The sequence below is a fragment of the Nerophis ophidion genome, linkage group LG01 (assembly GCF_033978795.1).
Source record: "Nerophis ophidion isolate RoL-2023_Sa linkage group LG01, RoL_Noph_v1.0, whole genome shotgun sequence".
In the NCBI taxonomy this organism is placed as follows: Eukaryota; Metazoa; Chordata; class Actinopteri; order Syngnathiformes; family Syngnathidae; genus Nerophis; species Nerophis ophidion.
The window spans coordinates 70709338-70725002 of record NC_084611.1 but is presented as its reverse complement, the minus strand read 5'-3'; the positions used below and the strand labels follow the sequence as shown (position 1 = coordinate 70725002).

Here is a 15665-nt window from a genome sequence, read left to right as displayed (position 1 = left end):
AATTTTCATCATAGGTACACTTCAACTGTGAGAGACAAAATGTGGAAAAAAAAATCCAGGAATTCACATTGTAGGAATTTTAAAGAATGTATTTGTAAATTCCATCCATCCATCCATTTTCTACCGCCTATTCCCTTTTGAGGTCGTGGGGGGCACTGGCGCCTATCTCAGCTACAATCGGGCGGAAGGCAGGGTACACCCTGGACAAGTCGCCACCTCATCGCAGGGCCAACACAGATAGACAGACAACATTCACACTCACATTCACACACTAGGGCCAATTTAGTGTTGCCAATCAACCTATCCCCAGGTGCATGTCTTTGGAAGTGGGAGGAAGCCGGAGTACCCGGAGGGAACCCACGCATTCACGGGGAGAACATGCAAACTCCACACAGAAAGATCCCGAGCCTGGATTTGAACCCAGGACTGCAGGACGCACTAACCCCTCTGCCACCGTGAAGCCCTCGTATTTGTAAATTATGGTGGAAAATTAGTATTTGGTCAACCATTCAAAGCTCTCACTGATGGAAGGGGGTTTTGGCTCAAAATCTCACGACACATGGCCCCATTCATTCTTTCCTTAAGACGGATCAAATGTCCTGTCCCCTTAGCAGAAAAACAGCCCCAAAGCATGATGTTTCCACCCCCATGCTTCACAGTAGGTATGGTGTTCTTGGGATGCAACTCAGTATTCTTCTTCCTCCAAACACGACGAGTTGATTTTATACCAAAAAGTTCTATTTTGGTTTCCTCTGACCACATGACATTCTTCCAATCCTCTACTGTATCATCCATGTATCCATTTTGGTATAAACTCAACTCGTCGTTGCATTCTGAACATTTTTACCAGTATAAAATCTGACTTGACAAAAATTATACAAGTTTGACTTCGACAATAGCCTTGTCTATTGTAAGTGCTCATACGTATCAATTCCACCAATTTAAGATTTTTTTCCCAAGCAACAAGCTTTTGGAATAGGGTACAGTTTGTCTTGGTGCAGTTGTGGTCTCTTGCTTGTTTTATTTTGTACGATCCATTTTAGTCCATTTTGTTAACGCGGATAAAGTACAGCCATGTAAACAATACCTACGCCCAGAAAAAAATGCTCCCCAGCACCCACAATGTAATACAACATCGTGTGCCCTTTCGAGCCCTGTGGAGCCAATGGTAGCCATGACATCATGGCGTTTATTCCCACCATAAAACCCAATAAATAATCACCCCAAAAGTGCCAACAATGTTCCACATACATTTCGAGACCTGAATATTAACCAAGAATTAGCAATATAGTATATATTTAAAAACAAATGTGTGTTATTAATTATTGGTATTAACAAATATTTGTATATTGTTTTGATATACTGTATTTTCAATATACTTTTGAGAATTATTTAAGTGTCAAGAGACTGAGTGACTTTTTCTTTGTCATAAACAGCTAGCAACAAATCTAGAATCTTTTTCTGCTGTTATTATGGAATGTACTGGTGTTTAGAAACTCTTCTATTTTCCCTCGATGCCTGCGACACTTGCTTTGTGCTGCTGCTCCAATTGGACTTTCTCTCCTTAAAAGCTGCCACTGTCCTCTTAATTTTTGCACATTTTATAGCATGCTGTCCTCGGGTATATTTGGGCTATAATAAAGTTACGTCCACATCGGCGACATGCTGATTACGCTACTAACAATTGCGTGCGTCTTAGTTACGTCATAACATCTGGTTTCAGCAGCACTGTTTTTGGTTATTAAAGTCTTTTTTCAGCAATAGTGCGCAAATATTATGATCTATTTACAGTATATTCATTTATACAGTAATGACCTGCTGATGATAATGTTTTATATTTGTGTGGTTTTGATTTGATGTTAATTTTATAATAACAATATCACTAATACTTGATTAACATTCAAGTCACGAAATGTAAATTGAGTTTTGTGCAGTTCCCGTCTAAATACAACATACAACCTTGGGGCGGAATAATTTATTTAAAACATTTGTTTGCACGCACAACACTACAAATGTTTATGTGGAATTAGAATATGGGGCTGATTGAATTCTACTCGCTCCATGTACATCATAAGCCGGTTGAATAAACACTACTGTGTTTATTCAGCATAAAGCTGAACCACACTGTCTAATATCATTATTCTAAAATTTATTATTTGATAACTCATGATCTGATACATTTATCTGTTTATTACACAATCCATTTTCTACCGCTTATTCCCTTTCGGGGTCGCGGGGGGCGCTGGCGCCTACACAATATTTATGCTAAATCTATTCATCAGAGAATGTCACTCTTGATTTATTTAATTACGTACTACTATCATACATTCTGTACTTTTACTGAACTGTATTAAAGTCAACTTTAATCCTTGATTGATTACCAATTTACTTATAAATTCTTACTGAAGAATAAAACCTACCAACTAGGGCTGGGCGATATATACGATATATCGCGGATTTGTCTCTGTGCAATATAGAAAATGACTGTATCGTAATATTCGAGTATACGTTCTCAGGCAGTTGCTTTTAGCTGCGGGCATTCAGGCTCTTCTCACTCTTTCCTGTCTCTCCTCACAGACAAGCTGGCGCACATTCTTACATACGTCACAACTGTCACCTCATACGTCACATACACGCCCTCGCCCAGCAGAGAGGTAGCGACGTGGCTAATGTTAGCTGCTAACATAGCCGTACAAGAAAAAGAAGGTGCGGATCTGGTAACAAATGAAGGAAGACTTAATTCCCAATAAAAACAGCAGGGTTTCCATCAGACAACCGTAATTTGTCAAGTGTGGGGCAAAAGCGTTGCTATAAAAAGTAGCATTACTGCTAATATGTAGCATCATTTGAAAAGTCACTGGTTAGAGAATGAAGAGAATTTCATAACCTTAGTGTAGTAACATACCACATAGTGAAGGACGAATATTATTTGATTTTCTATTTTGCAGTTCAGTTTTATTTGACACTTAAAATGTCTCTGACAATCTTGCACTTTATGTTTTGGAAATGACTTGAATGTTTGTGCCATTGCTTAATGACTTTAATAAATATACTTTTAGTCAATTGACTTAGTTGTGATTTCCCTCTCTGCATGAAGGTTTAAAAGTAGCATATATGAATGCAGTATGAAGAAGAATGTTTTAATGCATACACATATAATCATCATTCTGTTGTGATTATATGCATCAAGTGTTCATTCAAGGCCAAGGCAAAATATCTTAATATATATCGTATATCGCGATGTTAAAAAAAGGCAATATCGCCCTGCCCTACCACGAACTCTAAAAAAAATTGATTATTACACAAGGTTTTCTTTTTTTTTGTACTACAAAACAAGTGGTAAACTGATACATATTACCATACCACTGTCAAAGAAATGGAAGGGTAACTTAATAACGGTGAGTCAACTTCAGGAATCATTTATAACAAGTCTGCACAATTTTGAGATAAAAACCTGATTACAATTTTTCTCTTCAAATTGCAATTTTTTTTTATACATTATGTATAAAACTTAAAAAATAACGAGTAAAGGACGTTATGTTAGTTTTACACTGTCAATCAACATATTCTTGTTTCAAGGTGCCACACATTCTAATAATATGCAATCATTTTGTCTCTACACACATTTATTATGTAAAGTAATCATATATTATTCATCCAAGTAACCATTTAAAATGATCTAAACTTTAATTTCTCACTACCGACAGTTGTTTATCATTGTACAATAATTGGAAGGTGAATAACTCTAAGCAAAAATGTTACTTCATTAAAGGGGAACATTATCACAATTTCAAAAGGGTTAAAAACAATAAAAATCAGTTCACAGTGGCTTGTTGTATTTTTTAAAAATTTTTTCAAAATGTTACCGGTCCCGGAATATCCCTAAAAAAAAGCTTTAAAGTGCTTGATTTTCGCTATTTGTGATGCGACTATCCATTTCCCTGTGACGTCATACAGTGCTGCCAATGTAAACAAACAATGGCGGATACCACAGCAAGATATAGCGACATTAGCTCGGATTCAGACTCTGATTTCATCGGTTTAAGCGATTCAACAGATTACGCATGTATTGAAACAGATGATTGGAGTATGAAAGTATTGAAAAAGAAACTGAAGCTATTGAGCGAATAGCTGGTGACGCTATTCATAGCCATAGCATGGCCGAATAGCTGCGTTAGCATCGCCAGTAAAATGTGCGGACCAAATGATCAGGACTTTCGCATCTCGTGACACTGGAGCAACTTAAATCAGTCGATCGGTAAGTGTTTTTTTTCGCATTAAATGTGGGTGGAAGGAAACGTAATATAGTTGCAAATGCATCTGCAGGTTATCCATACATCTCTGTGCCATGTCTGCTTTAGCACCGTTGGTAAATAGCATGTTAGCATCAATTAGCGTAGCATGTTAGCATCAATTAGCTGGCAGTCACGCCGCAACCAAATATGTCTGATTAGCACATAAGTCAACATCAACAAAACTCACCTTTGTGATTTCGTTGACTTTATCGTTGCAAATGCATCTGCAGGTTATCCATTCATCTCTGTGCCATGTCTGCTTTAGCACCGCCGGTAAATAGCATGTTAGCGTCGATTAGCGTAGCATGTTAGCGTCGATTAGCGTAGCATGTTAGCATCAATTAGCTGGCAGTCACGCCGCAACCAAATATGTCTGATTAGCACATAAATCAACATCAACAAAACTCACCTTTGTGATTTCTTTGACTTAATCGTTGCAAATGCATCTGCAGGTTATCCATACATCTCTGTGCCATGTCTGCCTTAGCATCGCCGGTAAAATGTGGAGACACTCCGGTACATTCAATGGGGGTCTGGCGGCAGACACTTTCGCATCTTCGGTGCAACTTGAATCCCTCCCTGTTAGTGTTGTTACACCCTCCGACAACACACAGACGATGCATGATGTCTCCAAGGTTCCAAAAAATAGTCGAAAAAACGGAAAATAACAGAGCTGAGACCCAATGTTTAACATTGTGTTGAAAATGAAAATGGCGGCTGTATTACCTCGGAGACGTCACGTTCTGACGTCATCGCCACCAGGGCGTTAAACAGAAAAGCGTTTAATTCGCCAAAATTCACCCATTTAGAGTTCGGAAATCGGTTAAAAAAATATATGGTCTTTTTTCTGCACCATCATATATATTGACGCTTACATAGGTCTGGTAATAATGTTCCCCTTTAAATATTAGACATCTTATAGTGCATTTCCAGTTGGAAAAACTACGTTGGACAATGTCTTTTTTTTTTGTTGTTGTTGCCATCTCGTGATCATTACATTCTCGCTCGTTCGTTGATGGGCTTAACTGCCCATCCAATTTGAAGCTGAAATATTCCCAAAACTGGACATCTGGCTTCATACTTTTCTTTCTAATTTGAGATGTTTATTCCTTCTACTTTTTGAATTTAATTCTACTGTTAAATGTGCTGAGAGCGATGCACAGAGGGAGGCGTCTTCCTGTTTGAAGCGAGAAATAAACGCTATTCTCAACAATTCTGATTAGCTGCACGAGGCCAGGGGTCCCAGGAATGACCAAAAAGGCTACCAAGAGTGAACCAGTGAAAGTGGGGTACAAATTGAGGAAAAGTCTGAAAAACTCCAAAATTGGTTAAAAATCATACCCAGAATGGAGTTACACAAGTCCCGCAGCAAGCTGCACGATCCCCGGGGCTCCCGGGAATGACCAAAAGGCACCCAGAAGTGAACCAGCGAAAGGTCTGTCACCCACATGCAGGTGACGGCGGAGACAAAAAAAAAACTCAGCCTCTTGCAATTGCGCCACTAAATAAAGCCTCATTGTCAATTTGATGTTGATTAATTGTGCAGCCCTAATTTATAAATTCACATGGAGCTTCCAGAAACACCATGCAATACTACTTTTTAGGGGCGAGAGTAGCTGCTGCATCCACAGAAAAGGAAAACTGACACATCACAGACACGCGATATTGTCTTTACAAAACAAAACACTAAAAATCCTGCGCAAAACAACTAAAGTTCAGCTCGGGATGAAAACAGCACTAACTGATTTTTTATTTCAATGAAGTCCCCAAAACCAAAATTCTCAAATTGTGTATAAAAACAGGCCTCAAATTTTAACTTTTTAAAGTCAGGGCAAGTGCTGCCTTACAGGAGGGCACCAAGGCATGATGGCCATAAGACGTAACTGCACTTTTGCCCGGATAGATAAAAATAGTCTTCATGAATGAGATCTAGGGCTGCCAATTATGGCCAAAGTAATGATTAAGATTATCTGTATCCATATTGAAATCATGATTACTGATTGTTAGGTGAAGCAGTGTTGGGGTGTGAACGTAATACCATCATGTCATTTGTAATGTCTAATAAAAAGACTATAGATAAACGTTATCTATATATCTAAAGACAAATAGTTTTTAAAAATTCTTTAATAATATCAAAGTGTCAGCTTTTTGTTATTACATGATGCCTTTATCTCAATTTTTACATTTTTATAGAGAGAGGTTTTTTTGGGGGGGCCGGGGTTTATTTACATTATGTAGATTTATATGTATATGTAGATGCTGTATCGGGACGGATCCATTAAGAATTTGAGCAGAAATATGTCATATAGGTATTAACGACACACAATAACACATTAACAACGTGCTTGCTATATCACATGGATGGTTTTTGAAGTAATATGTTTGTGACATGAAAAAAAAACACAAGTAATGTAAAAAAACAAAAAACTGGTGTTTACATTTTGATATCAAAATAAAACAAAGCACTTTGGCTAATTAAGATAAAATCAAATAAACAAGCTTCATTGTTCTCCAACGCCTCCCATCAGTACAACAGTTTGGTCAACAAAAACAAAGAGTGACACCTCTCACATCACATCGATACAGTTTGCAGGTAAATAAAGGACGAGTGAACATCTCAGTAAACAAATAAATAAAATAATAAATAAATGGGTTGTACTTGTATAGCGCTTTTCTACCTTCAAGGTACTCAAAGCGCTTTACTTAAACAAACAAACTACAGACTTTATAATCAACTTGTTAAAACTTTTGCGACACATCACCTGCTGCATGTTTCCTCACATCATTAACTCTCAGTCACAGCAGCTGATGAACGCTGTATTGAGAAAATAAAAGCAACATCAAATAGTTTTCTCCTTCGCTATATACCGTTAGTGTGGGGACAAGTGCGCCTTTCTCCAATATTGTCGATATTGTCCAGACCTGTCTCTATCTAAACACAGCAGTCGACTCTTAAACGCACGGCAGGAATCGGTGGAAAATGACGTTAAACCAAGCGCCTGGTTCATTTTACTCCGAGGGGAAATCTCTGGATGAAAGTCTATGTCGTTAGTCTGCCATGATTATCAAGCCAAACAACGCTAGTGCGCATGCGCCTGACTTCGTGTATTTTTGGTCATTAAAAAATTAGACAGTGTGACTAACCGTCTGGAATTTTATCGGAAATTATCATTATACCGTTTACTGTTACATCCCTCGTCCATTAACAAATAAAAAGTCAAGGATGGTCACAGCATATTATTGCCGCCGATGCTGGTCAATTTTTTATGGCATTACGGCAAATGACGAGGGTGGTCGCGGTAGTTGCCTCGGTTGCCGTGGTTAAATTTGAGCCCTGTAAAAAGAAGTGAAACACCATATATATACAGGATTTCCCTTAGTTTACAAACATGTTCTGTTTCGGTAAGTGTCATAACCAAGGACCACATTATAAATTGAGCACTGGCTGTAGTCAAACATAACAATGTAGTTAATGGGAGTAGTTCAACTGGAGTAGCGTGTTGTCTGTAAAGCCCATATTGTCACACACGAGTTAGAGCGGCATGGTGCTAAGATTAGAAAGAAGTGTTGACAACATCAGTCCGTACGAATAACAGGTGTATATACACTGGTGCTGAGTCTTGTTTGTTTTGGCATCTTATTTATTGCATCTAGTGTCTGATGTCACTTTCTCTCTTTTTTTCTAGGTGTTTGATGAGCTGACTGCTTCCTAGTAAATGTAAGGGTGCGTCTACTACGAAAGCTATCTAAAACCTTCTCCCAGGCTTCCCTTTCGAAAGCTATTCTTAATACACTTTTGACACACAACTCCCAGGTTTAAAAAAAAAAAACTTCCCGCCTCCATGACTATCCAAATGATGCTGTGAGTTTATTTTACTCTTCTTTCCTGAACTTTTGTTGGACTACATTTTTAAGGAGCGTGTTTTTAAAGGCTGATCCTTGAATGGGACAAATAGCCTGAATTGGTTCTCTTTCTTTGTTTCTTTTTTCCTTGGTAGCCAGAGGAATGTTCAAGATTTACAATGTCGGTGCGAAGTCATGGAACAGTCTATCCAGCCATGCGGTCTCCAGTAACTCCATAATGAGTCGCACAGCTTGACACAGGTACTGAACTCATCTAAGGAGTCATTTGCTTGTGCGTGAATTTGGATAGCAGTCCATAGCTCCACACACCTGGATCCATCTCCAACCCCAAGTTCCTGATTTCACCCATGCTTCCCTGCGGTGCGATGGTACCCTCTAACGCTTTCTGTGCGAGAGAATAAGGAGGTGGAGCTAAGGTAGGAAATGTCAGAGTGCCTGACAGAATGCAAAGCGCTGGTAACTCCATCCACGCGCAACGGCCACCGCGTCCTCAGCTACACGCTCAAGAGCCACACGGCCGCCGCCTTTGCCATCATGAACGAGCTGCGTCTGGATCGCCAGCTCTGCGACGTGACGCTCCGTGTGCGCTACAAGGATCTGGAGGCTGTGGATTTTGTGGCTCACAAGGTGGTGCTCGCCTCGTCGTCGCCCGTCTTCAGGGCCATGTTCACCAACGGCCTAAAGGAGTGCGGCATGGAGCAGGTGCCCATCGAGGGCATCCACCCAAGGGTGAGTCACATCCTGAACTCCACTAATTAATTTCAGGTATGAAGAAGTAGATTCCATGTACCATTTGACATTGCAGTCATTGGATTGTATAATTTCCATCATATGCAGAGGCATGTGAAATTTCTGTGAAAATGCGGAAAGTCGCGTTTTTAAACATTCACTTTCGCATCAAAACATCACTTTCGCTTTTTTAAATGAAATATCAATAAAAATATAATCAAACAAAACGTGTTGGACGCTCGCATAAGCCGAAGCTACTCGCTGTTCCTCTTGCCTAAACGCCGCAGGAAAGAGAGATTATCAGAAGCACCAAAACAAGCTCGCTAGTTAGCTAACATCTAGCCAGCTTACTTGTCGCATCCGTTCGCTCTACGAGCCACAACGTTGACGGCTGTCCACTTGGCTCAACATATTTGGATAATTACAATCTGAACACTATTAATTACAAACCAGTTGTAGTTCTTGAATATTTATTAGTAGCCAACGAAAAGGTGTATTTTGACGTGACGGATGTACACTTATGTCACAACATCAGAAGTATATTACCCGAAGAGGCGTGGCTACAGTATAGTTGCCAAATAGTAAACATTTTCTCAGTTCTTTGCATGCATGTTATATAATTTTACCCTACATTTTCAATGATGTTAGTTTTAGTAAATTATCTACTAGAAAAAAAAGACATTTCTGTGGTACATTACATGGGACATGTAAGTGTCAAAAAGAGAGCCAAAATAGATAGGTAGATGAGAATATAGCTAAAGGTTAAAGGTCTGATAGTTTATATATCAATGATGAAATATTAACATTGCAACACATGCCAATACGGCCTTTTTAGTTGACTAAATTGCAATTTTAAATTTCCTGGGACTTTTTTCTTGAAAACGTCGCTTAATGATGACGTGTACGCGTGACGTCACTGGCTGTTATGAATATGAGCGCTGCGCACACACACAGCTTAAAGTCGTCTGCTTTAACGGCATAATTACACAGTATCTTGGAGATCTGTGTTGCTGAATCCTTTGCAATTTGTTCAATTAATGTTGGAGAAGTCAAAGTAGAACAATGGAATTGGGAAGCTTTAGCCTTTAGCCACACAAACACACTGTCATTCCTTGTTTAAAATTCACGGAGTTGAAACTTTACTATGGATCAGAGCGGACTTGGATCCCGACCACTTGTCAACCAGCAGGTTTCGGTGAGAAAATTGTGGTTAAAAAGTCGCCACTTACCGGATATCAGCAGAGCTTGCGCCTCCCGTACAGCTGCCGTCGACTTCCCCGAGACACTGCGCGTGTACACTCGGCCGTGGACGTACACTTCCGACTATCGGGTTCTGTTAAACTCACTAAAACACTAGCAACACAATAGAAAGATAAGGGATTTGTCAGAATTATCCTAGTAAATGTCTCTAAAAACATATGAATCAGTCTCAATGCAACGCGATTGCAATCGCGTTTTTTGGTGTGTTTTTTTTTCTAGTCTGTCGCTATCAATATCCTCAAACACGAATCTTTCATCTTCGCTCAAATTAATGGGGAAATTGTCGTTTTCTCGGTCCGAATAGCTGTTTTTGTTGGACGCTCCCATTAAAATCAATGTGGATATATGAGGACTCGGAGCCATCAACATGTGACGTCATCTTCTGCGACTTCCGGTAGAGGCAGGGTTTTTCTCCAGTTGCGAACTTTATCGTGGATGTTTTCTACTAAATCCTTTCAGCAAAAATATGGCAATATCACGAAATGATCAAGTATGACACATAGAATGGACCTGCTATCCCCATTTAAATGAGAAAATCTCATTTCAGTAGGCCTTTAAATGTAGTTTAGAAATGCAGCCAATTGCAGGAAATGAAGTTTGGATTTTCAAAATTTTCTTTCGGGCTTTGCGTGTCAGCACTTACTGCTGATAGAAATGTTCTTCGTTTTTGTCTCTCTATTTTCCTTTTTTTTTTCTTCAAAGTGTACCCACATCCCTGCACATGGTCTAGAAAGCTGACCTTATTCTTTGAACAAAATTGTAGATCGTTTATACTCTTCTGCAATTTATTCAATTTAATGTTTGATAATTTCAAAGGTGAAGTAACAATGTTAAATGAAAATAAGCAACCTCCTGGATGGAGTCCTTTTATATAAATACCGCGACTGGCTGGCTGATGTTAAATCGAAACAGAAACTAACCATTGCTGGCACATTTATTGTAACTGACCAGAGAAATACGAAGAATGAGCGATGACACATTTTGATCCTACAGCAGTTTGCTCACATTGTTCATATTTTTAATTGTATTCTTGAGCTTTCTTGTATTTTATCTAACAGCTGCTGCTGTAAGTTTGTTCCGTCTCTAGACTACAATAACAAAATCCCTTTCAAATTGTGTGGCAGAATCCAGGTAAATACTGCAATACTTTTGTTTTGAAGTGTACACGCACATAACAGGAAGTTACTGTGGGATCCTTTTGATGCTGCTTAGTGATTGTGAGAAAGTTGACAATACTACAAAACATGTTGACAAACAGACCTATTTTTTATATAAATGAACACAGTGGCTTTAAATTCTGTCAACAAAAGCAGTCAACCATGCACCATGACTTAAGCAGACACTAGTAATAAGAAAAACGCGATAGACTCGGCCTTGATGAGTTCGTCCATAAACGACGGTTTCTAATATATTAGAAACATCGCTTTAGCAGAAGTCTTCAGGCCAAAGACCCCCAAACTGATGAACCGGAGACCCCCCTGCCTATCTCGCAAAAACATTGTTTTATATTAAACTGGTCATAAAGATACGTTGTTATTTTGCGATTATTAAAATGTTCATTTGATAGCACTAGTGCAGCTAATACCTAGCTGGGAAATAGTGTGCTGATCACTCTCTGGCAACTGGCACACTTATCGCTAGCTGGCAATTGGTGCACTAATTGCTAACTAACAACTAGAGCACTAATTGCTAGCTGCAGCTAGTGCACTAATTGCTAGCAAGCAACTAGACCGCTAATGATGGCTGGGAATTAGTGCGCAAATCTCTAGCTGGTAACTACAGCACTAATCGCTTGCTTGTAACGAAAGTGATAATCGCTAGCTGGCAACTAGTCTGTAAATCGCTAGCTGGCAACTAGAGTGCTCATCGCTAGACATCCTAAATGCTAACATGAATACAATTATATGGTTGGTTTATGTTTTTATTTTAAAACTGCAAAGTACAGTGAGTAGGATGTCCATGCCAATGGCATTTATAAATAATACAATATGTTGGATCAATGTTAATGTGTATTTAAAACATTTTAATATGTCGAAAAATAATATATGAAAAAGTTCAATGAATCAATCAAAGTTTACTTATATAGCCCTTAATCACAAATGTCTCAAAGGGCTGCACAAGCCACAACATCGGCTCAGTTCCCACATTAAGGCAGGAGAAAACTCAACCCAATCAACTTGATATTTTACAACAGTACCTTCGCAGGCCCTCTGGGAATCACGAACCCCCTGTTAAAGACCTCTGCGCTATAGTACACTATATATATTTATATGGAATACTAATAAACATCCACCCGCGACCCCGAACGGGACAAGCGGTAAGAAATGGATGGATGGATGGAATAAACATCCATCCATCCATCCATTTTCTACCGCTTGCCCCTTTTGCGGTGGCGGGGGGTGCTGAAACCTATCTCAGCTGTATTCGGGCGGAAGGCGGGGTACACCATGGACAAGTCGCCACTTCATCGCAGGGCCAACACAGATGGAAATGTAACACTCACATTCACACACTAGGGCCAATTTGCCAATCAACCTATCCCCAGGTGCATGTCTTTGGACATATTGTTAAATAAATACTTCTTTGTCACTCAAAACTGGTCATCATTATAGTTCTACAGGTAAAGTATTTGATAAAAGCTTTTGTTTGTGCTGACGTAAAACACAACTTGCATCAACAGTCACATTAAACTAATAACTAAAGAGCGATGCACTGATTAACCCTAACCCCACGTTCTGCTCTTCTGACCCATTCAGGTCATGGACCGACTGATAGAGTTTGCCTATACAGCCAGCATTTCAGTCGGAGAGAAGTGCGTGATCCACGTGATGAACGGCGCCGTCATGTACCAGATAGATAGCGTTGTGAAGGCCTGCTGTGACTTCCTGGTCCAACAGCTGGACCCTAGCAACGCCATTGGCATTGCCAGTTTTGCAGAGCAAATTGGCTGCTTAGAGCTGCACCAGAAGGCCCGGGAATACATCTATATGAACTTCAGCCAGGTAACATGAGTTTTCTGTGTTTTGGATTACGTTATCGCTGCTATTTTGGATCGTTCGGACTCTAACCTTTCCATCCTTGTAGGGTTTTTTTTCGTGCTTGCTGCCACATTCTCATTTAATCGATCACAACTGGATTGTTCAGTTTGTCTTAGAAGATGTTTTGCTCTCTCACTTGAGCAGGCGTCATCAGTTCTTGCTCATAGAGTAAGATTGGTCAGGTCTAGTCTAAGAGCTGGTGCCAAAGCTCAAGCAGTTTATACTCCTAACAAAGTTTAGGCACCGGTGGGAACCGGGTCTTCTATTTAAAATCTCCTGGAATCGTCCACTTTTTTGAATTGCCAACTCCTAAGCAGCTAACTATCCATATGAAGCCACTCCTCCAAGTCAAAACTCCTCAATCTCAGCTAATAAACTGCAGTTCTTAAGTTTTATTATCACTGAAAGGAGGAATAGGCTGAACATAGTACACACAGTGGAAGAGCAAGTAGGGAAAGGTACAGTAATAGCTAAGCTATCTGCTAAACTAGCTTGAAAAAGCACAAAAAATAAGTGCTCTCTTTTACAGCAGAAAGTGAGCAGGTTATTAACAGGAAATTAACAACTGTTGGGCTGTTTGGTTGCTGTTTTGCGACCCACATAGGAGGAAGACTGACTGATCCATAAATCAACAGCATTGATACCAAGGGTTATATAAGTATATGATGGAGACTAATTGTAATGTAATTTATTTTCCCTCTTATTTATTTAGTTATTTTTATTTTTTTTAATGTTTACAAACTCTGGGAATAGGGCCCTAGAAAAAGGAGAAATTTGAGGACAATAACCAAATGATTTTAGTGAGTAATATAAATAACTTTTTAGTTTTGTTTATATGTGTACTATAGACTTTATTTTGGTCAAACAATTGTATGTAATAAAATAAAATAAGGAGCTAGTTATACTATTCTGTTGATATTGCTACATTGTCAATTAGGCCGGGGCATATGGCTGAAAACTGTATCACAATATAAGTGTTTAATATCTTTCAAAATCAATAATTATTAATGTTTTTTTTTACTTAAAATAAGGACCAGTAGAACAATATATTAAATGTAAACATTTTTATTTAAAATATAACCTTCCTTTGATTATAATCTCCTTAGCTAGGAACGACAATGTCAACACAACCATGGAAAATACCAATTAATGTAAACTAAATTCTAAAATCACATTCAAGACTTAAAAATCTTTTAAATTAAGTTGCAAAAATAAGGAGTATATAAGAAATGTCTAATAAAGTGTTACAAAATAGTGCAAAGTGTAAAAATCTAAATATAGAGAAACCTGAAAAGAACAATTGTTTCCAAACTCGGTGCCAGGGAGTCACGACTCTGCTCGGGTGAGTGAAGCGAAGGTGGTCCACATTGATCTGACTATGGTCTGTTTTTTTTTTTTAAATCCAAAAAATTGACATACTGCAGAGGTGACTTTTTTGTTTAATCGACAATTTCTTCGTTTTATGCAGCACTCTTCTCACTCCATGCAAAGAATCGAACGCGAGACAACAAGGTGGCACAACCAAACTTAATAGTTGATACTGTTACCTAATTGGCTGTTACTGTGTCACTCTCACTAATCAGTGATCACTTCCTGTGTTGTTGGATTACGAGAGAGGGGTCTGCCTTTATTCTTGCTTTGCAACTTGCGGTTTCTTCGACATAAAATAAAAAATATGTATCAACCTAAATATCTCTTTGTTTTATATTATGTGTCTATTGTGGTATACATTAATATTGTTTTATTGCCCAGCCTTACTGTCAGTAGCAGTCACCGTTAATACATTTTTAAAAATTACGGTTAATGCACACAAACGGGTGGTCGAAATCTGCAGCATAAAACCCTGATCGGAACATAAACAACAGAATGTTTGTTTTTTGTTTTTTGGGGTTTTCGAAGATAGAGTGAAAGTTTTGTGAAAGTGTACATTTATATTCAAGTTCATAGGATAGATATTTATATACTTATAAGAAATAGCCGCTTGAGAGTAGTACATTTTTTTTACCGAGCTTTTTAAAATAATTGGAATCGATACTCGATTGGAATCAGAAGCGAAACTGCAATCGTAATCGAATGCGTCCAAATTCAAACGATGCCCAACCCTCCTCCTCACCCAGCTAAGAATGGTTTCGCTCTACGGTATAAAGGCGCGACACCTCAGTCATTAGAATGGATACCCGCTTGTTGCCGTTTAAGTATTGTGTGGCAAAACAATAATTTCTACCATCCCAAAACCTGGATTTAGGTGCTCCCTTTATGCCAATATTGCAACTGAACATGTGATTCCATTCTAAAGACTGATTTTGTGTTGGTAAAGGTTGTTTTCTATCGATTGTTTTGCCACACAATACCTCAACGGTAACGAGCGGGAATTCCATTCTAATGACTGCTGTTGGCATTGACAGAGGATTCACACCTTTTCATCTTTACAGCTGTTTTTTTACACCACAATAGAGTGAAACCATTTTAGTCAGGGCAT

At 38.8% G+C, this 15665-nt stretch overlaps 1 protein-coding gene across 3 annotated transcripts in view; it reads left to right on the top strand.

The window, feature by feature from the left end:
• Positions 1-15665, top strand: part of keap1b (kelch-like ECH-associated protein 1b) — a 28324-nt gene that overhangs the window by 4101 nt on the left and 8558 nt on the right. For 2 of the 3 annotated variants that reach the window (XM_061909945.1, XM_061909951.1), the window contains exons 2-4: positions 7982-8157; positions 8294-8888; positions 12905-13150. In XM_061909945.1, coding sequence (XP_061765929.1) covers positions 8583-8888; positions 12905-13150 — 552 coding nt within the window. In that variant the 5' untranslated portion in view covers positions 7982-8157; positions 8294-8582. Of the gene's footprint in view, positions 1-7981; positions 8889-12904; positions 13151-15665 lie in introns of all 3 variants that reach the window. The other variant, XM_061909955.1, reaches the window with a different exon arrangement.